Below are 27,951 nucleotides of genomic sequence, written 5' to 3'. Positions count from 1 at the left end.
GAGAGGAAGGGAGAGGGATAGAGAGTTGGAAACATCGATGAGAGAGAAACATCGATCAGCTGCCTCCTGCACACTCCCTACTGGGGATGTGCCTGCAACCGAGGTACATGCCCTTGACCGGAATCGAACCTGGGACCCTTGAGCCTGCAGGCCGATGCTCTATCCACTGAGCCAAACCTGTTAGGGCCATTTTTAGATTCTTGTCATGCCTTCTTTTCTTGTCAATCCTTTTAATATTTTTTCCTTTCCCTCTTTGTCTGCTCTCTCTCCCAGAAGTTTAGCTTTGTTCCACGAAAGCTATGTCTCCTTGCACTCTACCGAGGGTTCAACATTATTTCCTGAGATCTCCAGGGGAACGCGCTCCTGAATCTCACAGATGCCATCTCCCTCTCCTGTCGGCACTGTTGTTCCTCCCCCTTCGTCACTCACTCTGACAATAGTGTTGGTGTCTTTCTATGGGGCCTGTCCATCCATCTGGCCAGATCTTTCCCTGGAGGACAGGTGAAAGCACCCAGTTTCTAGAAGACTCCACCTAGTGCCCTGGAAGTTGACCAATCCCTCGAGGTTCTCTGAAACATTACAAAAAGAACTTCTAATTATAGAAAATTCAAGCACACGTAAAAGTAAAGGATTGTACAATGAACTCCCAGGTTTCCTCACCCAGCTTCAACATCTAGCTGCTCTGATTTCATTGCTGATACTTGTAATGAGTGAAACACACAAAAACTGCCTCCCAGAAGGCACTGCGACCAGGCTTCCTCCTGCCCCAGCCCCAGCCCCTCACCCTCCGAACTGTGGGAGCTGCTGCCCCGGGAGGTGGCCCCGTCTCTAATGCTGTTCAGATCATTTCTGAGGGTGGCTGTCTTGGCTGTAGAAAGATTTGAGGCGGGGGCAGGGGGGTGGGTGGGGTGGGAGAGAGGCTGTCCTGGCCCCTGTCGCAGACCGAAGCTCCTGCTATGGAAGAAACGTCTCCAGTTTGCTGTCTGGCGCTTCCCTGTCCCTGAATCCAGGGACAGACCCGGGGAGAGGCACAAACTAACCACCCGACTCTCCCAGCAGTTGCTGTTTCCTGAGGTTACAGCGTCCCTGGCTCCGCTCAGGCTTCCTTCTGGTGGTGATGATGGCCTTGATCTGTTTTCTGGGTTATGATGAATATTTTAATGGAAACCTGAGAAAGGTGCTGATTTGGCCACTAGATGGCGCTCAGGCCGTAGGCAACTCCGTGCGGCTCAGGGAGGCGTTCAGAGGCTGACCACCGGCTCCCACAGATTGTTTTGGAACTAAATGAGAATCACCAGTTTTACATGAGCTGTTAGATAGCGCGATCTCTGTAGCAGTAAATGAGTTAAACGTACTGCTCACACCGGAGCCCCTCTGCACCACTGCTCTGATGTCCCTTCCCGCAGATGGCCCGTGCCCAGGCCCTGGAATCTCTCACTGGCCTCGCTCCGGGCCAGCCTCCTCCCACTTGTCCTGAGGCCACCTCAGAAGATGCCACCGCACCTTTCCGTTCAGCTCTTTGTCTTTTCCTTCACCCCAGGGTAGGAGGGTGCGGTGGGGGTGGGGGCTGTTACAGCACGACAATGCACCGTCCTTTATTTTGCCACTGCTCTCCAAACCCAAACTAAACTGAGCAGTAAAAATGGGCTCTTTCTCTGTATTCCCGACCTCATGGTTCACCAGATTATTTGGTCCAACCGGGAGTTTTTGTTTTCGTGTTTATTTCCAATGAGGACCGGACCTAACAGTAGCCTCTTAAGCCCTCTGCCCACAAGTTTGCCTGGCACACTGAAGTGTTCCTTGGACCCTGGGCGCCAAGGCACTTAGTAAAAATTTTGTTTTCTGAAAAAGAGTGCTTTCCCCAGAAGCTGCAGTTCTTTTAAAAGGGAACAGATGCACGAGACCCGTGAAACCCACAGAGATCCTCTTATAATGTTATACATATGAACACCCGCGCTACCTAAATAGCGCTTGTGCCCTACAGTTTTTCCACAGTGAAGAAATCTGAAGTTCCTCTTTTTGTCTTTGGAACGTAGATGATAGTGATTTCCCAGCAGTTCTCGGTGTCTTCTCCCGCCTGGCGCAGGCTGGTGTCAGACAGCCAAACTGTGGGTGTGTGGGGTGTGCCGAGGGGCATCAGCGTCTCCAGCGGACACGGGTGCCCCCGGGGACTGCCCGGGGGCTGTGATGTGTGGCTCCTTGGGCTGGGAGAGCCAGCTCTCGTCTCCCTTAGCTTCCCCAGGTGAGAGAGTTGGGCTTGGTTGCTCAAGCCACAAAACTGGGAGTATTCATCTGTGTTTTGGGGCTTCTTTGGTCTGAGGGAAAACACACCGAAACACTTGGTGTTTTGGCAGAAGGGCGAAGAGGACTGAATAGACGCATTGTCTTGGGTGCCTTCATTGGTCGCTCTGCCCTTGACTTTATGAGCTGTCTGCAGACACAGGGGAGAGACCCTGGGGTGATCCTCAACACCTGGAGCCCTAGCACCCTGCCCCCAAGTTAAGAAGCATTGGTGTAAGTTGTCAGCAGGGTTGTGTCCTACTAGCGCCCAGCGCTGTGCCTGGGCTGGCCTGCTGAACAAACAAACGAATGGATGGAGGAATTAATGAAAGGCACCATTGGGAAACAGGCTATTCTGCAGCCACCCTTTGGTCCTCCTAGCCACTGGCTGGTGGGTTTAGGGGACAGTTGTGTCTGGGCTGGGCACCGGTTTGCAGCCAGGATCCAGAGTTGGTCTGTGGGTGGGAAGGTGAGTTTGTCTCTGCACCGAGCACATGGAGGTTGGAAGTTTGACCTTGGCCTTATTAGCCTGAGATAACTGGCTGGGCCTGTTTGTGATCATTTGGAAGGATCTTAAAATGGAATCTGTTTGCTCCAGGGGGGCTCTGGCCACTGCTCTCCTCGGGGCTCCAGCCGGGTCCATGTGGGTCCTCTCGCTGTTGCCAGAGGCCCGGCTCCCCCACTGACGAGAACCTGTGCCTGTGGGTATGAACATGGCCATGGACTGTGGTTTCTGCAGTGGACTTCTGCCAGGTGGTGTTCTAGCTGAGGCCTGGCTGGGAGAGCTGAGGGGCTGGCTCCCACGCCCCCTGGAGCTGGGCCTCACCCTCCTGGCTGCCTTCTGTGCTCAGTGGTCAGCCCTGGCCGTGGATCCACACTTCCAAACTCCCCTCTTCTCCACACACACTCTCTCTGTGTCTCTGCTCATTCTTCTTTCACAGTGTTTTGCTGAGCGCTTGGCTCTTACCTGCAGTCGTGGAGCCCTGGGGAAATAGTCGTAGGCATTATTTTTCTTAAGGAGACCAATAAGTAAGGGTGACCAATGCATGAGAATAACCAGGATTTCACCATCCACATCCCCAGGCGTGGCCATGACCCCAAACTAAGTTGCCCTTAGCTGATTGGAGGAGGAGTATGGGAACGGGAAAAAGTCAGAGAGGACTGTGGAAGGTGACTGAGGCGTGCTCACTCTTTGGGGGGCATCTTGTAATTGCCTAGAAGTGAGGGATGGATTCCAAGAGCCTGGAAGTTTGCCAGAGCATCTCCTTCCTTGCTTCTCTTATTTCTGGACACCCATGGCCAGCATTGAGGGTCACGCCCGAGCGTGGAGAACCTTCAGCTGATGGGCAGTGTCTGTCTCTGTGTTTCACTTGCAGAGAGGCAGGTGCCAGAAGCCAGACAGATCCCAGTGTTGTGGAAGTGCAACACGGTGGCAATGCTAGAAATGGCCACTAGGTGGAGATGTTGTGCCTTGAAATGCCACATCTCGGGGAGCGGGGTCCCAAGCGTCAACCTGCCTGTTGGGTGGAGCCCTGGGTGTGCCTGGCTGCCTCGCTCTGGCCCTTTCGTGCTTCCCCCACCCTTTCTTTGTGTCTGTACTTTGTTTCCCTCACTTTTCTGGCTATAATATGGAAAAGCACATTTTCTTCTCTGTGTTATTTCTTGAATGTATCGAGTCAAGTTTTGGGTCCAATTTTCAATTGGCAAACAGAGCACACAGACGTGCAGGCAGACACCAGTGGGGAGGGACCTGAGGGCTCACCAGGGTGCTGGGGGCTGTGTTTGGATGGGGGGGGGGCTCCTTGATGACTTAGTTGGTGATAAATTCACAGCAGGGCTGGGCCACATCTGTTTCCCACACGGGAGCTGTCTTTCCATCTGTCTGCCTGCCAGCTCTCCGTCCACATTCCCGTTCGCGTAACCAGACTTCCTCCGAGCCATGCCCATCCTAACCCCTTTTCCATTTCTTTACGCTTCAGAGGAGCCTGCAGGTGTGGCCAAGCCTCCTTCAGCCTCGGACAGTACGTGCTGTGGGGAAGATGAGGGTGGGCCTGGGGTTTCCGCTGGAGGGAAGAGGGTGCTGCTTGCGGGAAGTTTTGATTTGCCTGAGGTGGGTCTGAGATTCCCCACCAGGGTCCCCTCGTTTCCCGTTGACGGAACCTCTCAATCTTGATGGAATACTGGTATATAAGTTGCTTTAAAGGCCATTGCCTCCCACTCCCCAAACCTCTTCCTAAACCTGCTGGGCTCCATCGGATGCTCAAATGAACCCACTCTCTCAGCAGGGAGGGGGTGGGGCTTGCATGGGTGTCCTTGGTGGGGAGAGGGACATCTTGGGGGCCAGTAGGAGGACAGGGGGAGCGGAGAACTCTTGAAGTCGAAATTTGAAAGGTAACTCAGAGTTGAGACGATTGTTACAAGTAAGTAGCAATGCTCGTGTTCCATCGGCCTGGGCTTCCCACCCCTGTCCCCATGCCGGAGCCCTGTCTGTGCCGACAGGAGGGAGCGTGGAGGTGGACACAGGGTGGCCCCTGGCTCTGGGGGAGGCATGCTGTTCCTGCCTTCTGGCCAGGAATTTCTTATTTCCCAAGCCCCGTCCCTGCCCCCACCTGTCCCCCCACCAGCGTCTCACCACTGGCTGGGATTCGGGGATCACAGCTCAGGCCTGGCTCAAGCCCTTCTTCGCTGAGGCCATGTGTTTTGTGCCCACCTTACTCCTTGTATGGATTGGAGCACCCGGATAGTTCTTGTCTCACCTCCCCCACCCCAGCCCCCACCCCAATATTTCCAGAGTACAGCCAGTGAAGTCCCATCCTGGAGAACTTGGCTGCCAGCTGGGAAATGATGACATGAACAAAAGAGGGCCCCTAAGAAGGATGCTGAGGAGAGCTTTGCCCTGATGTTAGTGTAGTTCTTCTATCTCCCCTCCAGCCTTGGCCACTGGAAGGTTGTTCTGTGCACAGTGAGGGAAGGGGGAGGGGTTGCCAGCATGAGTCAGGGCTCTTCGGGTCTGTTTCCGGGGTGGAGAGATAGGTGCCAGGGGCTGCTTGTGGGGGGATATCTGGCCGGGCCCGCTCCTTGGTGCCTGGGAGAGGGCTTCTCCACTCATGAGGTCCTGGGCCTCCTCTGTGCCTCCCTCCTCTCGTGTATGGGTTGGGGAGGCGCTGAGGGATGGGTGTGGCCTGAGGGGGGCAGGGGAGGACCCTGGCCCCAGATTTACGTGCCGGCTTGGTGCATGGACCTGAGCTCAGACCGTTTGGGTCATGCCACATTGGAGTCAGGGGCGCCTTCGCACCCCTGAGCCTCAGTTTCCTCGTCTGTAAGAGGAGATCATAAAAATAATAAAAATGTCCACATCTCAGCCTTGTGGTGGGGATTAGAGGGACGCATGGGAGACAGTGGGAGCTCTCATCAGTGTCACTGCTCTTTAGGCATGTATGAGGCTGCGCCCCTCACCCGCATAGGGAACTGAGGCCCGGGGGTGGGCTCAGGCCCGAGGGTGGCCAGCCCTCTGACCCTGCCTGTGTCTCCCAGTGGACGACCATCTGGGCTTCCTGCCCACCTTTGGGCCCTGCTACGTCAACCTCTACGGCAGTCCCAGGGAGTTCACCGGCTTCCCGGACCCTTATGCAGAGCTCAACATGGGCAAGGTGAGTCAGCCAGACCCCTCACACTCCTGGATCCCCAGGTCTTCCAGCCTGGCCTGGCGGTACCGGGGGCCACCTGGACTGCAAGGCCTGGCAGGGCTTGAGCAGGCCCAGGGCTAGTAGCCCTCCTCCTGCCTGGCCCCATCCTGGCCCCTTCCTCCCTCCCACCGCCCTCTCTTTTGCCTCTCCTTTGGGGCCAGCCTGATTCCCCCACTTTCCTGGCCCCTGAGGGGCCCCGGTCCCCCTCCCCCCTTACCCGCTATCTGTCTCAGGTTTCACCTCTCCTCTGGCTGGTTTGGAGTCTGGTACTGACCATCTGGGAGGCTTGGCCTGTCACCCGGACTCTCTGGGCACCATTTCCTTATTTGCAGAGTGATGGGGTGGCCCAGGGACCTCCTTGGTGCCTGGGAAATGAGCAGCCTCGGGCAGATGAGGCCCCTTTCCTTCTCCTCCTCTCCATCCCCCCTGCTCCTAGTGATCCAACCTCCGCTCTAGGGGGAAGGTGTGGCGTACCGAGGCCGGGTGCTGCTGTCCCTGGAGACCAAGCTGGTGGAGCACTGCGAGCAGAAGGTGGAGGATCTCTCCGCAGACGACATTCTCCGGGTGGAGGTGAGGGGTGTGGCTCTCTGCGGCATGAGGGTGGTGGTCGAGGGGGGCTGGCCTGGAGGTGTCCTGGTGGGGGAAGCTCGGCTCCACCCGCGCTCATATGCCTTCACCTCCCTGGGCCTCACTGGGAAGTGGGAGTAACCCCATCACTACCCTGCCTCCCCAAGGAATGTTCAGAGAGTCAAAAAAGATGAACGAAAGTACTTTAAAAGTCTAGAGCTCAATCCAAACCGAGAGGCTATTTAATAGCAATAATGTGAGAAGAGCTAACACCATGTGTCAGACACTGTGCTAGTGCCAGTCCGCTGTCTCTGCGTCCTCCCAGCAGCCACGAGATGACGACTGTTAGTATCTCCATTTTACAGATGAGGAAGCGCAGGCTCAGATGAATCAGAGCAGCAAGTGGGAGAGCTGGGCCTTGTGTCCAAGAGGCAGCTGTATGGAGCCTGCACTCTCAGGCTCTAGTCAGCAGGCGCTTGCTTCAGTCCCGGCTGGACCACCCACCAGCTGTCTGAGCCCCCCTGTCTGTAAAGTGGGGGTAATCATTACAGTTACCTCGTCAGTGTGTGTGAGGATTAAATTCACACCCATTGCAGGAAGCACTCCATCAGTGTTAGCTGTTATTACTATTTACATCAGCGGTTCTCAACCTGTGGGTCGCGACCCCTTTGGGGGTCGAACGACCCTTTCACAGGGGTCGCCTGAGACCATTGGAAAACACATATATAATTACATATTGTTTTTGTGATTAATCACTATGCTTTAATTATGTTCAATTTGTAACAATGAAATTGGGGGTCACCACAACATGAGGAACTCTATTAAAGGGTCGCGGCATTAGGAAGGTTGAGAACCACTGATTTACATGATTCCCAAACCCACTCGTGTGACCTCTTCTCTCTGCCTTCCACGAAGCGGGTGGTTGAGGCAGGGGGTCCCGCGGGGGTGAGGCCGACAGAGTCCTAACGAAGCATGCCTAACTCCGGAGACCAGTTCAAGACGCAGATCTGACTTTATTGTTTAAGTGCAGCGACATTATATAACATTCCAGACCAATCAGATGTTTACACCATCCTTAGGGCAACCAATGGTAGGAAAGATAGGGTACTATGTAGGGGCTCTAGGGGGCTTCCTCAGGTGGGCGCTGCCACTTCCCGGTGTGCCGAGGAAGCTTGTATAGGCGGAGTGCACTCACGCCATTGCATCTGCCACTGCACTGAGATAAATCTCCTGAGCTCTTCCCACAGGTGGTAAAGTCACCTTGGTTCTTGTATTGAGTGCTTCCCATGTCCTTCGCCCTGTGCCTGATGCCCAGAGGGGACCAGGGGATCCATTGGTCCCAAGCCCATGGCAGCCTGGGACACTGCAGGCCTGGCTGGCGCGGGGAGACCCTGAGCGGTGGGCTGGGAGCCCTGGGCAGGGCATGTGGTCGAGAGCCTTCACCCCTACTCAACAGCAGATGCAGAAGACAGGCTCCTTGGGCTGGTGGTGCCATGGCTGCTGGTTTGGATTAAGGAGCAGCATGGCCTTGGAGGCGTAACCTTATTAGAGGAACGTGGCCAAGCACACAGGCCTGGAATGAGTTTGCTCAGTTAGTAACCGAATCTGGGCGCTGTTGCTGAGCTGGACCATGCGCCACCCATCCGTCCAGCCAGGATTTACTGGGCGCCAGGCACCGCCAGGGCCTGCCAGACATGTGACCCCTTTGCACCCCGGTGTCTCCCTTCCCCCTCCCTGTGACTCTCTGGCCGCCCTCTCTGCTTCCAGAAGTACCTCCGAAGGCGCAAGTACTCCCTCTTCGCGGCCTTCTACTCGGCGTCCATGCTGCAGGACGTCGACGATGCCATTCAGTTTGAGGTCAGCATCGGGAACTATGGCAACAAGTTCGATAACACCTGCCTGCCGCTGGCCTCCACCACCCAGTACAGCCGGGCGGTCTTTGACGGTGAGGCCAGAGGCCACGTGCCTGGATGGAGCCCAGATCCCGGAGGGGGGCCGGGCCCTACCTCCTGCCTCCCATTCAGAGTTGCCAGAGGTCCACTCGAGGGCCTGTTGGGGGGTACCCTCTGCTGGCTCCCCCTGTGCCTCCTCCCCCATCACCTTCCAGGGGTCGCTGCTGCCAGGACCACAGATTGGTTTCCCCAAACTGGCTATAGTGAGCCTTGATTCTGACCTGTGGGGTCATTGATCACCTGGTGGCTGTGGGGCTTGGCCTAGAGAATGTAGAGAATGCGTGTTCCCAGCATCCTTCCAGCAGCCCCCCTGCTTTGCTGCGTTAAGGAGCCCCCGTGAGAGCAGCGGCTGTCCTCAGCACAGAGGGGGAGCGTGGGCACCTTGTCTGGACTCTGGGAAACACTGTCACACGCGTGTGTGTCCCACGGAGTTCTCAGTGGGGAGGGGGAGCAGGTGCCGGAATCCATCCCACCCTCGGTCCCCTTCCCCCAGCCCTGCGCCCCTGGCTCAGCACCAGGCCCTCTGTCTCCTGCCAGGTTGCCACTACTACTACCTCCCCTGGGGCAACGTGAAGCCCGTGGTGGTGCTGTCGTCTTACTGGGAGGACATCAGCCACAGGATCGAGGCGCAGAACCAGCTGCTCAGGATCGCTGACCGGCTGGTGAGTGGAAGCAGCCTGTGCCTGCACCCCCGCCGTGGGCGTCCTCAGACCGGCCCCCGCGGGTGCACACACTCACCTACAGCTGTGCCTGGGCCCCTTGGTCCTCACGGGGCCAGGCTGTGGTCCTGTCCCGCATACGGGGAAGAGAGGACAGGGAGTGAGAACTATGCCAGGGAACCCTCAGTCTGATGGAGAAGACAGCACCGAAAAGGAGCCGAGAGAGGCTGAGCGAGGAGCAGGACAGACAGAGCCTGGTGCCCGCTCATTCATTCATCCTTTTAGCAGATGCCTTTGACCGTTATCACAGAAAGGACTTGTGCTAGAAACGTCCAGATAGAAGTTAGACATGAACAAGAAGCTGAGCTGCCTTCAGGGAGTCAGTTTAGTGCGGGGAGCCTAGGCTCACCCACACAGAAGTCCTAAACTTCAGGAGTAGCAGGGGCTCCAGGAGGGAGGGCCGGGGAGCATCAGGGAGGCATCTCAGAGCCGAGAGGGGGGAGCAGGAGCCCGGGAAGGGCACCGTGGCAGTGGTCCAGGGAAGAGGGACCAGCACTGGGAAGGAGATGACCTGGGTGGAAATTCCTAGGGCTTGGACTAGGAGGCCCTGGGAGTCTATTGGATGAGGGAAGGGGGAGGACTGGGAATTAGGAAGTCAGGAGAGAGACAGGTGGTAAATCCTGATTTGGATGCTACCAGGGCTTTGCCCGTGGAGGGCTGGGCGTGGCCGGCCTGGTGCTGGGCTGGAGAGTGGCAGGGAATCACAGTGGGCAGAAGCATAGAGGCCAGGGCGGGAGCCGGTGCTCTGGCGGTGGCCCAGGCCGTTCCTGTGTGTGCATGTGGTGGAGGCTCACCCACAAGGCACATGGCCTGTGGGAACGAGGAGGCAGGTGTGGCCACACCGCTGGAGCAGGTGAGGAGCAACGCTGGAGGGAAGGGGTGTGGAAGGCTCGGGCACATCCGTGGGTGAGGAGGTGAGCACAGCGAGGAGGGAAGGTGGATGAGGAAGGGGAAGGTGGGGTCTTGGAGTGGCTGGGCGAGGATACAGGCCCAGGTGGAGGGCCGTGGTGGCCCACGCCTTCCCCAAGACTGGAAAACTGCGAGGTGCAGGAGGACTTGGTGTCGATGCCTTTTAAGTCCAACTCCGTCCTCTGGGCCAGCCATTCTCCCCTAGGACAGCCCCTGAGGGTGGGGCCCGTCCTGCCTGGTGGTCCCAGGGAGGAGCACATGCCAGGAGGCTGGGCTGGGGAGGGCGTGGGGGGCCGAGGGTCAGTGCTGGCCTGGTGGGTGCTCTGTGGGAGATCCCCGCCTCCCAGCTCAGGGCTGAGGCTCGGGAACAGGCTGATGAACCCTGGCATGACCCGGCCGCGGGAGTTTGTAGGATGGGAGCGCTGTGGTGGGAGGTTTCTGAGTGCTCCCGAGGCGGGGAGGCCGTGCCCTGAGCCTGGCCAGGTGGTAGGGTTTGTAAGGAGAGAACAGTGAGACGGCGGACCTGGCTTGAAGGGGCCTGTGCGGAGCTGCACGCAGCACCTAACCTCCTTGTGACCACGTGCGCCCCAGGCTGGAGCCCCAGGTTCAGAAGCTGGGTGTGGGAGCCCTGGAATGTTCTTGAGCCAGGACAGACCCTGATTTGTCGGGTCTCGTCTTTACTCTAATGCTCTCCTCTTTGGCTCAGGGCCTGGGGGTGGTGACGGGGCTTGGGGCTGGGGTCCACGGGGCACCTTGGGCCTGCAGCGACCGTCTTGACCCTTGCCCGCCTTTCCCCAGGAAGCCGGCCTGGAGCAAGTCCACTTGGCCCTGAAGGTGCAGTGCTCCTCCGAGGACATGGACGCCCTGGTGGCTCAGCTGATGGATGAGCTCATCGCAGACTGCAGGTAGGGGTGCCCAGCACCCACGCCCACCCTCCTGACGCAGCCAGGCCCTTTCCCGGGAGTGTTCGTGGGTGGCGGTGAGCGGCGGCACGTCTCCCGGCCCTGCTTGGCCAGCAGTCCAGCCATGCTGAGTCCAGAGGTGGCGGAGCCAGCGCGGGGAGTTGAAAAGGTGACATTTAGAGCAGGTCATAAATCTCCCTGCAGCAGCGGCAGCTGTGGGCCCTGGGCGGCCGCTCACCTGAATGGGGAGCATTGTGTCTCTGATCCCCGACCTCTTATTTCCCTGATGGAATCTGCAGGAGGAGCGGGCTGGGGGGAGTGACGGCGGCGTCCCTCCTTCCCCCAAGGCCATGTTGGGGACCATGGTTTCTGTTTGGCCGTCTATTGACGTGGCTGATGGTCAGGAAAAGGGGGCCTTGGGTGCTGGAGAACAGGGGCTCTGAGGCCCGGGAGACGGTGCACCTCAGCATCTCCTCCCCGTGCGGCCGCGACTTGGGGCTCACCACCCACCTGCTCTGGCCTGGGTTTCCTCATCTTTAACAGACACGGAGAATAACTAACTTGTAAAAGCGCACACACCAGGCGCCCGGCCCCATGTTTAACACACGGTAACTGTGATTATTACTGAGAAGCAGCGATGTCGGAGATGTAGGTTCTTGTCCCTTTCACCAGCCCTGCAGCTCTGGGCAGCTTCACTTCTCTGGACCTTAGTTTTCTCAGCTGTTACAGGGACCTGACAGCAACAAGTGGCCTTTCTGCTCCCTACGGAGTCAAGTGTGAACATATGCAAATGCGTTCTGTGTGCCTCTCAGTCCTGTCAGCCCACCCCCTAGGGAAGGTGTGACCAGTGCCTTCATGCGGAGACCTGGGTCACCTTCCTGCCGCCCGATGCAGCGTCCTCCTAGTCCAGTGATGGCGAACCTTTTGAGCTCGGCGTGTCAGCATTTTGAAAAACCCTAACTTAACTCTGGTGCCGTGTCACATATAGAAATTTTTTGATATCTGCAACCATAGTAAAACAAAGATTTATATTTTTGATATTTATTTTATGTATTTAAATGCCATTTAACAACGAAAAATCAACCAAAAAAAAATGAGTTCGCGTGTCACCTCTGACACGCGTGTTATAGGTTCACCATCACTCTCCTAGTCCTTTGTACCTCGGCTGGGAAGGACCAGGACAAACATTTCCCCAAAGAATCACCTCCCTCTCCCCCGACCCGTGGTGGGATTGCAGGCGGGTCATTCATCCGTGCCCCAGCCTTCCCGAAGGCTTGCATGCGGAGCAGGTTGACAAGGGGCAGCGTTAGTCCTCACGTGACTCACGCGAGAGTGAGCAAATGCTGTCAGGTGTGTCGGGTTGGAGGCATGTGCTATAGGAGCTCAGAGCAGGTGTGTGCAACTCAAGTCTAATGTGGATGCTTCCTGGGGGAGGGGATGCCCGATGTGAGCTCTGAAGGGGGAGGACCAGGAGTCAGCCCTGGAGAGAGGGTCCCCCAGGCAAAGGCAGAGAAGCCTGAAGTGCCTGCTGCCTCTGGGAGGGGATAGTCACCGGGCAGCTCAAGTCCAAACGAGACAGGCCTCAGGGGTCCCCGAAGGTGGACTCAGCCTTGGGAACTGTCTGGGAGCACAGTGGTCCCCATGGTTCAGATGCTCACTGTGGCTGCAGTTCAAGGGATGGGCTGGTGGTGGTGATGGGAGACTGGACCAGGCATCACGGAAGGAGGGACTCTGGGAAGGGAGGGGGCAGAGGGCAGCAGGGGTCAGCGTGGACTACACAGGAGGCATCAAGACGACAGCCACCCCAGAAAGAGCAGGTTCTGTGGCAGGTGCTGTCCTAGAATTTTGCACGTATGAACTAATCATAACAACCTTATGGGGTAGGAAGTAGAGTGATCCCCATTCTACAGAGGAGGAAACTGAGACCTGGGGAGGTTAATGAACCTGGCCAGATTGACACCCCTAGCAGGTGGCCGAGCCCCTTGGTGCTGTACTGCTCCTTAAGGACAGGACGCGATGGGGGATTGGCCGTGGGGGCCCAAGGAAGGTGAAGCATGATCCCCTGGCTCTGGCCAGGGCAGCTGGGTGCATGGCAGGGCCTGTCCAGAGAGGTCAGCAGCAGAAGCAGCTTTTGGAGGAAATAAATTCAGGGCTGGCCATGTGGAGTGGGAGGTGCCTGTGGGATGCCCGTCTGTGATCTGGAGGGCAGAGGGCAGAGGGAGGCTGGAGGGCACACAGGGACACGGCTCCCATAGGGAGGGCCTCAGCAGGCCTCTCTGTGCCCCACTGGCCGGGCCTGACAGCTGGGGTGCGGAGGTGGGCCAGGGCCCCACTCATGACTCACGCGTTGTGTGGACCTTGGCAGGTCTGAGGCGCCTGAAACATCTCAGACGAGTGGACCCAGTGCGGGGCTGCCCTTGCTGCCCTCGCAGGTTCTCGGAGGATTTGGCTAAAAACGCTTCTGCTAAAGCCTGGCCCCCTCGAGCCACTGTCCTCAGGACAGAGGGGGCCTGGGGCCTCGAGGCACTGGTCCCAGGTCAGGAGCTCTGGAGGAGGTCCTCACCCTCTGAGGAACCCAGGAACGGCTCTCCCTCACCAGGCTGACTCCCTCAGGCTCCACCCGAGGCCCCCACCAGCCCCAGGGCCACAGCAAGGGGGCTTCCTTCCCCTTTGGCTCTGTGCTGTGCATCATCACAGCAGGGCAGCCGGGCCCGGGTCCCAAGCCCTGGCTGCTCACCCGTCCTCGGCCAGCCCTGCCCCTGCCCCTGCCCCTGCCCCTGCCCCTGCCCCTGCCTCCACCATGTCCTTTGTTCCATCGGACCCTTTTCCTGCCTCCTCTCCCCGAGAGCCCCTCTCCCCCCACGGCCAGTGGCCCTCACCCTGTTCTTCTGGCCCAGCCCTCCTGCCTCATCGCTAACCCGACTGCCCACCCCACCTCTCCACTGGATGTCCTGCAGCACGTTCAGTGCATTCCCTGATCTTCCTAAAACGGTGCCCGGCTCCTCCACCTCAGCCCTGCAGTGTCTCCGGTTAGGAAAAGTCCCGGCTCTTACCCTGGTGGACAATGTCTCTGTCCCCACTCCCTGCCTGGCGGGCCCCAGGGATCCTACACCCGACCTCTTCAGAGCCACCCTGCACATGCTCCCTCCTGCCCCTGAGGTTTCGTCTTGTGCATATACGGCTGCTTCTGCTAGAACACCCTTCCTGCTCTTGTTGGCCTGACAGGTGCAGCGAGGGGCCACTTCCTCCAGGAAGCACTCCTGACTCCGAGGCTGCTCAGTGGGGGCTCCCTGAAGGCAGGGCTGGACTCAGCCAGGACCAGCAGAGCCGCTGCTCCTGAGGCGTGAATGAATGGCCCTGTGGCCAGTTCATCTTTCAGGCTGGCGGCACCCACTCATGGCAGGGGCAGGGGCAGGGGCAGGCAGCCACGTGTGAGCAGCTCAGCTCTGTTGTCAGCCTGCGCCGCGCCTGCCTACCATTTTCAGGTCGGCAGGGTCGGCCACAGCAAGCTGCCCCGGTTGGGGGTACAGTGTCACCCAGACTCTTCTCCCAGGTCTCCCTTGCTTTCCGTACTCTCTGCCTTGGGCTTTTCTGGGGCAGGACAGGTCTGAGGCGTCTCATGTTGGTGGCAGTCCTGGGTCCCAGCTGTTTCTTGGGGAGTCTTGGCGGGGCTGGTGGCCTCCGTGAAAATCTCCCTTTGGTGGTCTGTATGGCAGTCCCTCCCGGCTCCCGACGCAGGCTGGGCGCATAAATCACTCTGGTTGGCTCAGCAATCCAGACCCCACTCCAGACCCGCCTGCCCCCACCCTCAGGCCCTCTCAGGCCTCCTTCCCAGGCAGGGCTCCTGCCCAGGCCCCCCTTCACCCACCGAGCATGCCCCTCCGCCACGCTCCAGTGGGCTGGGGCTGGAGGGATGGCGGCCGGCCCTCTCCCGGCCTGGGGCAGCCCCATCCGAGGCACCCTCGGGGCAGTAAATATTATATTACTACGGGGTGTGCAGTACGTGACCTGAGACAGGTCCCGGGGCTTAAGTTTCCTGAGATGGAGTTTGCGTACTGCTCCCCCCACCCTAAAAATTCAATTAAAAAAAATAACAGGAAAAATGTAGTGCGCTGAGGGCCTGCCAGAGCGGTGTATCTGGCGGCGGCGGTGCCGCTGCGCTCCGGCGGTAATTGGTTCTGCATAGCTCGGGGAAATTGGCAGAAAAATAAATCAGCCGGGAGCCGGAGTCGAGACGCTGCCGGGAGGGGAGTATGAGGTGGGGGGGCTGCAAGCGGTGGGAGCAGAACTGGCGGAGCGGGTTTGACTGATGTCCTGTTTGGGAGTCAAGGGCTCAGCAGAGGTGGGGCAGCCCCCCATGCGCTCCAGCGGGGATCAGGGATCGTCTAGAGGGGTCCTGCTGGTGAGGGAGGGCAGGGAGCTCCCCACTCCCCGCCGCATCCTGCAGGACCCCGTGCGGTGCGCGTACTGACTGACCTTGGAGGGGTGGTACGGTGAGGAGGAGCCGGAGGAAGGACTATTCGGGAGCCCAGTGGGATGGGGGCGGTCAGAGTTCTTTGCCTCCAAACAGGATGGAGTTTAAATCCAGCCCCTCTCCCCACTTGGGACCTAGGGCTGTGTTTCTGGGACTGTTCCCCCCCCCAAAAAAGGCTTCCTAAACAGAGGGTTCTGGGAGGGGTGTGTGGGGCTGCCCCAAGTCGACACATCTGTATTGCTGGCTGCCGGCCTCCCCACAGCGTCTGCAGTGGCTTGTCAGGGATCCATAAATTTCCTTCTTGAAGAAAGTGTGCATACAACAGAATGGATTCGTTTCAGCCAAGGGCATCTTAGCGCTCAGGCCTCTGCTCTAGGAGGATGCAGGGGGCAGGGAGGAACCCCCCATCCAAGTCCCCCCCCCCCCCAGGGGATTTCAGAGCAGTGACCCGTGGGCCAGTGTGGTTGGGGAAGGCTTCCCGGAGGAGGTGAGGGCGGAGCAGGCTGCACAGAGATGACTGTGCAGGTGGGTCAGGCTGGAGAAGGTGCCCAGCAGGTGGGCTGAGGGTGTGATGCTGGTTGTGGGGCCTGTCCTCATGTGTGTTCATGCATGTGTGCGCCTGGACTGGGGTCTGCACTGGGCTCCTGCTCATCAGGTACATCCCATCTGTCCCTCCCAGTCAGCCCCTGAGCAACGTCCAAGAGAGGCCCTCTGCCACCTACCTGGACCAGTACCTGTACAAGCTGCGCACCCGGCACCTGAGTCAGATCACCGAGGCGGCCTTGGACCTGAAGCTAGGCCACTATGAGCTCCCCGCTATCTTGGAGCAGGCTGAGGACTGGCTCCTGCGGCTCCGGACCCTGGCGGATGAGGTAGCTCACCCTGCAAGGCACCTTCCTTCCTGTCTGGATCATCAGAATGGGGAGGGACCTGGGACTGTCTGGACCACGATCCAACCCTGTCTCCATTGTTGAGTGACCTTGAGCCAGTGACTTAATCTCTCTGAGCCTCCATGTTCCCATGTGTGGAAGGAGGAGAGAGCAAGCAATGGGAAACTGGATATTGTGGGGCCCAGCACAGAGCCTGGTGTGATGTAGGTGCTCAATAAATGCCCCCACATGTGCATAAGAAATACTGACAAGGTGTTTCAGAGACAGAGCTGGGACCAGGACCCAGGGCGCCTGGCTCTAGGTCCAGTGCTGGGCCTGCTTTCCCGGGACCTAATGCCTTCTCCCTGCCGGCGCCCTGGTTTCCTGCCCTCGTGGATGCCTCTGAGCCCAGGCCCGAGGAGGATGCATGTGCAGTAACTCTGAGCATCGTCATATCTAATCAGAGAGAAGAGGCTCCAGTTTGTCCTCAGGGGCACCTTCCCCCGCCCCGCACCCCCCTTCCCCCCACTTCAGGGCAGATGCACTGACCCAGTTCCTTGGTTGACCAGATAGGACACAGATTTGTCTAGAATAGGACATAGGTCCACTCATATCAGAGGCAGGCTAGCTGTTGCCCACTCTGACCAGGGCCATGTGGGCCCCCCAGGGAGGGGACGGTGATGGATGGTAGGAAGGATCCCCCAGGAGCGAGCAGAAAAGGGCAGGGCCTGCAAGGGGCTTCTGGAGGAGCGAGTTGTTGAGGAGGGAGGGAGGCCCAGGAAGTGGAAAGGAGACTCAGGAGGGGAAGGCAACCTGGGCCGTGGGTCCCTGGAGTCAGTTCCCGAGCAGGGTCTCAGGCACAGGCCAACTACACGGGGAACACGTGTTGCTCAGCCACAGGCCGCCCCTCCCCCCCGTGCCGCCCCCCAGTGGCCATGGACTATCCTCTCGGGCTGGTCAAGGCATGCCTCCCCAGATCATGCCCAGACCAACCCCAGAACTCAGCACAGGCTGCGACAGGGCTTGGAGAGGTTCAGGTCAAACAGGTGCTGTTGACTGTATGGGAGCCCAGAGAGAATCTTCCTCAGATTTGAGTGCGCATCGGAATCCCCTGAAAAGCTCATTCAAACAGGTCACAGTCCCCCCACCCCACCTCACATATCTGGGTGGAGCCTGGAAATTTGCATTTCTGTTCCGGGGACCACACTTTGAGAACCCCTGGCATTATGGTTAGCAACATGTTTTTGGAGACAGAAAAACCCAGCTCCTAGCCTCGTGGAGCCTGAATTTCCCCACCTGGCACATGGCTGCCTTTCTCTGCCTCCTGGGCTGCCGCAGAGCCGACGTGAACAAGGCCTGTGAAATGCTGAGCAAGTGCCGCAGGAGTCGGAGGCCTGGTCAGAGGCAGACCCAGCCTCCTCCTGGTGCACTTTGCTCACCAACCTTGGTAGAGATGGACCGTACCCCACCAGCCACCTCCCCCTCACAGCCAGAGGCTCCGAGGGCTCAGGGGCCTGGCAGTTTTGTTCTGAGCTAGTCACCATTTTGAGAGCCCACTGTCCCCAGGCCCAGTGAGAGTCAGCTCCCAGGGCCCCTGCTCTGGATTTGCTGCTGCTCCTCGGCGTGGGGAAGGGGACGGGGAGGAAGGGGGTGAGGAAGGAGGCGGTCATCTTAGGCGTAATGTCATCTTCCGGGTCAGATGGAATCCTCCATGCATGTCTGTGCCGGGTGCATCCACCTACCCAGTGTGTGGAGGTGGGGTGGGCGTGGGGAATCTAAGAACGTAAGCTCTGGGCTCCAGGCAGGAGTGTCTTTTCCCAGAAAATGTGAACTCAGCTCAGTGATTTTTGGCAGGCTCCTATGTGAGCCCGGGGCAGTCCCCTGTCCTGGGGACTCTTGGCTTCCGAAATCAGAGGTGCCCGGCTGAACCTGGGAGGCCACTGGGGTGGGGCAGGGGTGGGCATCTGGGGATGGAGGCCGGGGGAGAGACCTGTGCGGCCCCTGAGCCAGGGGGGTCAGCTCATGGGGTGTGGGCCCAGGCGGGTCACGGTCCCCACCCTGACGGCCACCTTCTCTCAGCCCCAGAACAGCCTGCCCGACATCGTGATCTGGATGCTGCAGGGAGACAAGCGCGTGGCGTACCAGCGGGTGCCCGTCCATGAGGTCCTCTACTCCCAGCGGGGCGCCAACTACTGTGGCAAGAATTGCGGGAAGCTGCAGACGATCTTCCTGAAAGTGGGTTCTTTCTCCTCAAGTTACGGCCACATTTTCTCAGCCCCAGGCCTGTCCCTCTCCTCTTCCCCTTCCCCTCCGGTTCTCTCTCTGCCTCTGAGTCCGAGGACTCTGTTCTTGGAAAGGGCCGAGGGCTTTAGGTAAAACTCCCTCCCTTCTCCTCCCGCTCACAGGGTTCCCTGGACCCCACGCACCCGCCAGGTCCAGAGCGTGAGCAGTGAGAGCGGAGCCGGCCCCTGAGGCTGTGCTTGCCCTCCAGCCTCCAAGGGCCCTGACACAGACCCCTCCATCCCTGCCTGAGTGTCTTCCACTCCAGCTGGGGCCTCAGGGCAGCCACGGCACAGGGAGGTTCAAGTTCCTCCCTGTGGGAAGGCTGGTGTCTGGGCACCAGGTGCGCCATGGTTCTGCCCCACCAGAGAGCCGGGAGCAAGTCTCCTGCCCCCCCAGGCTCACCCCACCCCTGCTCCCTTTGTGTCTCTCCTCCTCTAACACCCGTCCTTGCTCCCTCTCCATCTTCCCTCAGGGGCCTGACCTGACTAGCCGTGGGTGACAGGGAAGTGAGTGGGTACCTGCGGACCCTCCATCCTCTCTCTGGGTTAATGTGGGGACACAGAGCCAAAGCTGCTTTAGTCTGGGGACTGTGGCCTGGTGGTCAGGACATAATCTGGGGAAATTCCTCCCTGTGCCATGGCTGCCCTGGCACAAGGGGAGGGTCCCTGTTGGGATGGCTGTCATTGAGGCTGCCCTGCTAGAGGAGGGGTGGCCTTGGGAAGCAGGCGAACCCCTTACCACTTACTATTGGCTCCAGGTGGCCCTGTTGGCATTATACACTGCCTGGCTTTCACCTTCCCCTGCCCCGTGTCTCTTCCCAGCACACCAGGACCCACCCCACCTCACCTCTTCCAGGTCATTGTTGGCTAACTTCAGCCTCACACCTCTGAGTGGCTGCTGGTCAACTCGTTCATATATTGGCCGATCATTCTTGTCCCGGCCTGGGATGGGTGGAGAGAGAGGGCAGGTTTCAAAGGCGCAGTGTGAGTGGACAGGTGGCGGGGCTGGCTGGACTCCTGTGTGGCCGGAGGCAGATCTCCTGAGCTCTCTGAACTGCTGGCTGTCTTCTTGCCTGTAAATGAAGGTCAGGCTGCCTGCTACATAGGTTTTGAGAATTGAATTAGGTAACACAGGTCACGGGTCTTGCTGGAACTCGGTGGTCAATGAATGTTAGCTTCTCTCCCTGTTTCTCCCCTTTTCCTTGGGAGCCCCCTGGCTCCCTGGGGGAGAGGAGGCTCCATGCGCACCATGCCTGGAGGTCAACCCAAAGTCAGGGATGAACAGACGTCTGCACGTGGGGAATTGATACCTCAAATGAGAGGCAGTTTTGCCTAGAAAGAGGGTGGGAGGTGTGTCAGGCAGTGGGCTTCCCCTCCCACCTGCTCACAGGCCACCCAGGGCTCGTCCCCCATGCGATCTTTCCCTGAGCCAGCTCCTCGCCTGGTAGGAGAGAAGGGACAGGAAGTCAAGGAGCGGCCACATCTGAGTGGGGCTACCCAGGGAAGGCTGTCTGGCTGGAGCGGAGGTGGGGTTGTGGAGGGCGCCTGGGGGATATGCTCCAGGCTTTGACCTCTCGGCCCTGCAGCCTTGGGGAAATGCAAACTGAAAAATTTCCCTGATTCCAAGCAGAGGAAAAAAAAAAAAAGATATAGAATTGTTTCTCGAAGTCTTCCCCACTGAGTTTATGAGCCCTGCCAGTAGCTCCTGAGCAAGCTCTACAAAAATGTTGGCAGCAAGCAGAGACCAAGAAAACATTGGTGTTTCTTAACTTAAACCAAAGTTGGAAAAAATGAGCACCAGCAGAGAGGGAGAGGAGCCCCAAACTAGACATTTCTTTATTTGCTGTTGCTATTTTGGGTCCGGCAGGCTGGCCCCGTCTGGGGGAGGGCAGGGGAGAGACTGGGGGTGGCGGGGGAAGGGGGGGTCAGGCATTCCTGCCATGTCCCTGGGGCTGGTGGTTTGGAGGGGAAAAGGCTGCTAACCACCCCAGGGAGAGGACAGCTGAAGAGAACAGTCATGGGGAGGTTTCCAGGGGGTGACACTTGGGGTCACGGGCTGCTCCAGGCTTCATTGAGGATGAACCTTAGCAGAGAGGCTGGGGGAAGGGTGAGAGCGTCGTGGCCTTGGCCGGGCACCCCTTCCCCAGCCTCTTACCTGGACGGGCTCTGTCTCCAGCATCCAGGCCTCCTCCATCAGGGAGACCCCTTACCCCGGCCTCTCTTTCCCCTTCTGAACCCATCAAAATGACTTTCTTGTCTCATTCTGCTCCCTGTCTCAGAGGAGTTACTGCTCCCAGCTCAGGTACATGAAGCCAAGACACTAATACGTTACTTCCTCTAAGGGACAATGCAATGTGTTTCTCTAAGGGTGAGGCACTCCTGCCCCGCAGGCCATATCTGACCCTGGTTTCAATCAAAGGGTGAAGTAGTTGGGGAGACTACATCTCCTGTGTTGGGACACTGTGGTTATTCCCTTTTGGCAGAGCTTGTGAAAGTTTCAGGCTACAAAGACGAATGAATAGTGGTTAACAATGCTGATAAGCACTTGAAAGGGCAGAGGTATCAGATGATACACTCACATCCAGCCAAGAAAACCCCAGAAAAACAGACAAACAAACAAACAAACAAATCCAACTGAAAATGAAGGGGGAGGCTTTAACCTCTTCACCTTCCAGACCTGGACCATCATCTCCTTTAGAGACTTCCTAGAACTGCATTCTCCAATATGGTGGCCATATGTGCTGTTTCAATCTAAGTTAATGAAAATGAAATAAGCCCTGGCTGGCTGGCTCAGTTGGTTGGAGCATTGCTCCAGACACTAAAAGGTTGCGGGTTTTATTCCCAGTCAGGGCACATACCTGGGTTGTGGGTTTGATCCCTGATTCTCTCACATTGATGCTCCTCTCTCTGTCTCTCTTTCCCTTTTTCCCTTTCTCTCTCTCTCTCTCTCTCTCTCTCTCTCTCTCTCTCTCTCCAATAAAAACATATCCTTGGGTGAGGATTAAGAAAATGAAATAAAACTAAAAATTTAGTTCTTCAGTCACACTAGCTACAGTTTAAGTGGTCAGTTGCCCATGGACTAGTGTCTACCATATTGGGCCACGTAGATAGAAATCATTACCATTGTATTGGAACATCGCATTGGGCCGTGCTTCCTAGAAGAGAACAGAAATGAGGATGAGGCGGGAGAGGAGAGAATGGGGGATGCTGGCCTCTACTGTAGAGAGCATGTAGGTGGTGGTGGTGGGGTACAGCCTTCTCCTTTGATGGGAAGGAATCTTGGCAGGTGAGGAGAAGGTATTTGATAATCACACACATCTCTTCCATGAAATGCTGATAAGTCCTTTGACAGGGCACATGCCTAATGGGGTGTCCGGCTGGTATGCCCACTCCCATAGGCCCCCTCTAGTTGGGTTTCTGTTCTTCTCTGGTACCCAGTATCCGATGGAGGATGTGCCCAGGGTCCGGATGCCAGTGCAGATACGGGTGAAGCTCTGGTTCGGGCTCTCTGTGGATGAGAAGGAGTTCAACCAGTTTGCCGAGGGCAAGCTCTCCGTCTTTGCTGAGACTGTGAGTGCCTGCAACCCTCCCCATGCCCCCTCACCCCCTAAGCTGCCACCGGACCCCACTCACTCCTCTACTGCTTGCTCTCCAGTATGAGAACCAGACCAAGCTGGCCCTGGTCGGGAACTGGGGCACGACGGGCCTTACCTACCCCAAGTTTTCTGATGTCACGGGCAAGATCAAGCTACCCAAGGACAGCTTCCGCCCCTCGGCCGGCTGGGCCTGGGCTGGAGATTGGTTCGTGTGTCCAGAGAAGACGTGAGTTGTGGGTAGGGAGGGCTTGGGGACCCCTCCGCCTCAGCCCTTTTCCTGAAAGGCCTCGGCCATTTTCATTCCTCTGCCTGCTCCCCCCGCCTCTGCCCTGGTCGTAGGGACCTCCACCCGAACTCCCCAGAACCGGGGCTCACTGGCAGCATTTGTCTCTGGAAGAGCTCTAACAACCGGAAGGCTCTTTATTATTAAATCAGAGTTGGCCTCCGTCAGACTTTGCATCTGACTTTGCTCCTGTTGGTTGCAGCCTTTCCTCCAAGACACACAGAAAGCCGCTTCCTCCTCCTGGGTTAACGCTCCTCGTGCCCGAGGCCCTTTCTTCCTTGTGTTTCTCAGAACAGCACCATCCTTCTCCACCTCACTGATATCTGCCTCTTTCTCCTCTCTTCCAGCTGGGTTGACATTCAACAACTGTTTCTTCTAAACTTTAAAAACATTGGAGCATGATTTGTATTGTAGTTACGTTCTCAGCTATTAAGCATACGGCTTGATGACATTTCCCATCTCTGTAGCTACCTATCGAGCTCCAACTACCCCCTGGCTTAGGCGTCTTCAGTTGGTCTTTCTCTTTCTTGGGGGCGATGTATTCTTCTGCCCTTGAGTGTCCCTAGGTCTCCCTGGTCTCCTTTCTCTCTCCCCATCCTCCTGACCCCTCCTCACTCTCTCCCCTCTGCCTGTCTTATTGTGGGTTGGGTGAGGCTGATGCAGGAAGGTTGGCCCAGGCCTGGGCTGCTCTGCGGGAGGCTGTGGGTGGATGTGGGCGGGGTAGGGGGGTCCCTTCAGCAGAGGCGCTGACTGTCCCCCGCCCACAGCCTGCTCTATGACACTGATGCGGGCCACCTGAGCTTCGTGGAGGAGGTGTTTGAGAACCAGACCCGGCTCCCTGGAGGCCAGTGGATCTACATGAGTGACAACTACACGGATGTGGTAAGGGGGTGCTCCAGGCAGGGGGGGTTCTGCTTTCTTAGATCCTGTAAATTGGGGCCTGAGAGGGACCTGTGAGTCAAAGAAGGGCGGGACCTTTTCTCTCTTGCTCCAATGTCCCCAGCCTCTGTGCTTCGGTTACTAGCGGGACAGTGTGAGGTCTGGCTTGGGTAGGACTCGACCTGAGTCACACCTGGGGCGTTGAGAGCGTATGTTGTCAAGTGGCGTCTTCCCAGCCTCCCTGCTCACGCCCGTCTCTCCTCATGCTTGCCTGTCCCTTGCTGCCCAGAATGGGGAGAAGGTGCTTCCCAAGGAGGACATCGAGTGCCCACTCGGCTGGAAGTGGGAAGATGAAGAGTGGTCCACCGACCTCAATCGGGCCGTGGACGAGCAAGGTGGGTGGCACATGGCACCCAGTGGGCCCCACCCTGATGAGCTCATGCTGGTGAGGACAGCTGAGTGCAGGGCGCCTTGGCCTGGGGACTTCCTGGGTTAGCCCTCCCTGCAAGCTGCAGGCTAGGAGTCAGTGGCAGCCAGTGAGTCTGTGAGCATGCCCCACCTGAAGAGCTAGCTCTGCAGAGATGGAGAGTGGCCAGGCCATGAGTGATGGGTGCCCCTCCCCCAGGCTGGGAGTACAGTATCACCATCCCCCCGGACCGGAAGCCGAGGCACTGGGTCCCTGCCGAGAAGATGTACTACACACATCGTCGGCGGCGCTGGGTCCGCCTGCGCAGGAGGGACATCAGCCAGATGGAGGCGCTGAAGAAGGTGAGCCCGGTGGATGGTGGGTGGGAGTCTTGGTGCGGGAAGGCAAGCTGGGAACACACACACACACGGGTGTATAAAGGACATGTATAAGGCACATGCGCTCACTGGAGATGCTCACAGATCACACTCAGCACATGCACACATCACACCCAGCACAAACACAGATACACACAGATCACAAGTAGCACACACACAGACAAACAAACAAACCTGAAGCTCAGTCTTCACCACCTCAGTCTACCTTCCCTTCCTGGCTCCTCATTTCTCCCCACAGCCTAGGGTGTATCTTTCCCTCCTGGCGTTCTGACCCAGAGTTCTTGTCACTGCAGAAGCTGCTCAGAGGGTTCCCCCTCCAGGCAGCCCTCCCAGGTTTTCCCATCTAGAGGGTGCTGGTGTGAGGTGGGAGGGGAATTGTGGAGGGCAGGAAGGGCGCAGCTGGAGCTGAGCCCAGGACTCCCTGCAGGCCTGCCAGCGGCCTCTGAGTCTGCTCTGTTCTCCCCTCGCAGCATAGGCAGGCCGAGGCCGAGGGCGAGGGCTGGGAGTACGCCTCGCTCTTCGGCTGGAAGTTTCACCTGGAGTACCGCAAGACGGACGCCTTCCGCCGCCGCCGCTGGCGCCGCCGCATGGAGCCGCTGGAGAAGACGGGGCCTGCGGCTGTGTTCGCCCTCGAGGGGGCCCTGGTATGTCGCCTGCCCACCGGGCCTGGGTCAGGTGGGGTGCACCTGGGGTTCCCAGAGCTGCTCAGGGCCAATGCAGAGCAGGCAGGGGCCCCAGGATAGAACCTTGGACGGAACATCGACCAGGTGTTGTGGCTTCGGGTCCTCTGGGGCTGCATGTGGAGAAAGTGGACACGAGTCTCCGTGTCTTCCTACCATAAAACTGCTCCTGTTCTGGCACCAGAAGACCTGCTGCTTCTGTGCATAGTCAAGATGGTCTGCCTTGTGCCTGGAGCCGAGGGACCCGTTCTTCTTGAAGAGGCTGGCACGGGCTGTGCTGGGGAGGCTTTGGCCTAGCCCAGTGGTCGGCAAACTGTGGCTCGGCAAACCGCGGCTCGTGAGCCACATGTGGCTCTTTGGCCCCTTGAGTGTGGCTCTTCTACAAAATACCGGCTCTTCCACAAAATACCGGCTTCTGCGCATGGGCCACGAGATTTCAATCGCACTGTGCGTGCTCGCCCACACGTGGTATTTTGTGGAAGAGCCACACTCAAGGGGCCAAAGAGCCGCATGTGGCTCGTGAGCCGTGGTTTGCTGACCACGGGCCTAGCCCATGGGCGTAGCCAGAGAGGCCTAATGACCCCAGAATTCCTTGGTTGGTCTGAGTGTCCTGGGACAGGCCATTGTGTCCCTAGGAATTGTGGGAGAGATGTGCCTCCAAAACTGAGCCCCAGCCTGGCTGTCCTGCCCAGTGCACACTTTCTGGAGCCAGCGGAATGGGGGGTCAGCTCAAGGTTATCCAGGGTCTGCATGATGTGTTCCCCCAAAGAGATGAGCAGTCCCTGCCAGGATATCTGAGTGGGGACATTCAGGGCTAGGATATGTCCTGTTCCCTGCTCTGTTGGCCTGGGGGTTCCTGGAGATGGAGTGAGATGTCCAGGATGAGACGCCCCCCAAAATCCAGCCACAACTACCCGCCCCCTGAGCTGGGGGGCTTTGGGTTGTGACCCTGGGAGCAGGCTCTACCAGCTGTGCTGGCTGATGGAATCTGAGCGAGTTCATGTGCAGCCAGCTGTGCGTGTGCACGTGTGCGTGTGAGTATTTGGTTGGGGTGAGGAGCTTGGGTCTTAACCCTGGGCCAAGGCTGGCTACCCATTTGTGGGGCAGCGCAGCTACAAGCGCTGGGGGAGTCGAGTGGGGCAGGGCAGGAGGGGTAGAATGGGGTGGGGCTAGGGAGTACAGGGGACAGTTCTGTGACTCCCTATCTTGTCTGAAAGGCACAGGGCAGGGCCTGGCCATGGTCATGTGGCTCCAGCTGGGGGTTCGGGGCATAAAGACTGTGGCAGACCTAACAGTCAGGGCCAGGGCTGAGGAGGCTGGGCAGGCACCTAAGGATCCAGGACTTGTTTTCTTCAGTGGAAACGCAACTCAAATGCCTAAAGGGAGAAGAAGAGTTTCAGGGCTCAGATGGCTAGACAGAGCCCCAGAGATGAATGAGGCATTAGTTTGGCGGGAAATGGGTCCACGCAGTGTCCCAGGACTATGTTTCTAACGTGGTCTCCTGTCTGGTCTCGTTCTCACACCGGCTCCGTCCATGTGATAGCAAAGATGGCACCTGTGACAAAAGGCTGACGTCATCTTTATAACCAGCAAAGCCCTGCTGGGTAGAATAGCTTGGCCCTCCCGGCATCCTCTGTTTTGCTCACACTGGAGACCGCGAGGAGAGGAGAATGCCACTCTCAGTAGCGCCATAGCCATCCAGTGTGGCCGACTGGCCCCGCAGCCTGGGTGAGGATCAGCGTGCTCTGATTGGCCGTCCGGGGCCAGGCACTTTTTCTGTGGTTGACAGCATCACCAGGTGGGGGAGGAAAAGAAAACCCCAGAGAGTGCTGGGCAAAGAGCTACAGAGGATGACCACGGACCCTATTCAGTGAGCAGCAGGAGCCAGAGTGGGCGGCTGAGCGGAATGTGCTGGTCAGAGCTGGGCTTTAGGACCAGTAATGAAGGAGCCCTGGAGGCTGGTTGGAGGGAGAGCCTCCCGTCAGGACACCATCAGGAATCTGGGTTAGGGACCAGGACGCCGTGGGCCTTGTGGGATGGGGGCTGTGGACCAGAGTGGAAGTGGAGTGGCAGGGCCTGGGGAGGAAAGGGTCAAATGGGCTCAGAGGCCCTGCTGGGTGCACCATGGGGCGATTCCCATCGCCGGGCCACGGGGCGGGGTGGACCTGGGGCAGCGATGAGTTCACGGCTGGCCCTGGCAAGTCTGACACACACGGTGAACTGCTGTGTGGGAAAGACGGATGTGGCGGCCGCCTGCCAGGCGGCCCAGGGCAGGGAGGCCGGGGGTCACGGGGGCTGAGCGTCAGCTGTGAGGTGTTGGGCCGGAGGAGAGAGTGCACAGGCCAGAGGCGCACGAAAGTGCATGCATGGAAGCGTGGACGGGCTCTGGGCTGCGGGAAGATGAGCAATCCCAGTAAAGCTGTCTGAGTCTGACCTAGAGAAAGAACCAGGCGGACGGGATGGATAGTGTTTAGGTGTGGCCGTCATCGGGACAGGGCCATTGGCCCATTTGACAGGAGCAGTCTGACCACTCTACTTCAGTGAATAGAACCTCCATCTGCACCAATGCACAAGCAAACACACACACACACACACACACGTGTACACACCTGCACACACCTGCACATACACTCCCCTTCCTTGGTCATCTTTAGTATATGCTTCCTGCCAGGACCCAGGCCAGCCTGGGCTCCTGTCCCTGAGCCTGCTGTTCTTCATCCTGGGATGTACTGATGCCCGGCCAGGCACAGGGCAAAGGTCCAACCTGCAGGCAGGCGGGTTGGTTTCCTGGGTGCCAGGACCCAGCTACTCTCCCAGGCACTGGTCTTTGCCCACTGGCCACCGATGCCTGTGGCTGCACCGGGCAGGAGCGTGGTGGGTCACGGTGAAGGTTTAGTTCCAGTTCTGCTTCCTCTGCTTCCTAGTTATGGACCAGTCCTTTGTCTCTTTAGTGACTCTGTTACCTCATCAGGGAAGTCACTGCATCCGAGGGGTGCTGTAAGGATTAAGGACACGACGCATGCAAAGAAGCGCTTCTCAGCCCTTAGGAACCTAGGAGCCATCTGGGGA

The 27,951-nt window shown here is 58.2% G+C and overlaps 1 protein-coding gene across 20 annotated transcripts in view; it reads left to right on the top strand.

Annotated features, from left to right (window-relative positions):
- The window catches only part of DYSF (dysferlin), a 202,199-nt gene that overhangs the window by 83,579 nt on the left and 90,669 nt on the right, over positions 1-27,951 (top strand). For 11 of the 20 annotated variants that reach the window (XM_059659469.1, XM_059659462.1, XM_059659459.1 and 8 more), the window contains 14 exons: positions 4,260-4,301; positions 5,815-5,930; positions 6,423-6,536; positions 8,301-8,478; positions 9,023-9,147; positions 10,912-11,018; positions 16,169-16,361; positions 18,438-18,593; positions 22,079-22,210; positions 22,296-22,462; positions 23,287-23,401; positions 23,688-23,793; positions 24,024-24,166; positions 24,673-24,846. In XM_059659469.1, the coding sequence (XP_059515452.1) occupies positions 4,260-4,301; positions 5,815-5,930; positions 6,423-6,536; positions 8,301-8,478; positions 9,023-9,147; positions 10,912-11,018; positions 16,169-16,361; positions 18,438-18,593; positions 22,079-22,210; positions 22,296-22,462; positions 23,287-23,401; positions 23,688-23,793; positions 24,024-24,166; positions 24,673-24,846 (1,868 nt within the window). The remainder of the gene's footprint in view (positions 1-4,259; positions 4,302-5,814; positions 5,931-6,422; positions 6,537-8,300; positions 8,479-9,022; positions 9,148-10,911; positions 11,019-16,168; positions 16,362-18,437; positions 18,594-22,078; positions 22,211-22,295; positions 22,463-23,286; positions 23,402-23,687; positions 23,794-24,023; positions 24,167-24,672; positions 24,847-27,951) is intronic. The other 9 variants (XM_059659471.1, XM_059659466.1, XM_059659464.1 and 6 more) reach the window with 1 other exon arrangement.

Source organism: Myotis daubentonii, chromosome 12, assembly GCF_963259705.1.
Source record: "Myotis daubentonii chromosome 12, mMyoDau2.1, whole genome shotgun sequence".
NCBI lineage: Eukaryota > Metazoa > Chordata > Mammalia > Chiroptera > Vespertilionidae > Myotis > Myotis daubentonii.
The sequence above is the reverse complement of the archived record's forward strand: the minus strand, read 5'-3'. Positions and strand labels throughout refer to the sequence as shown.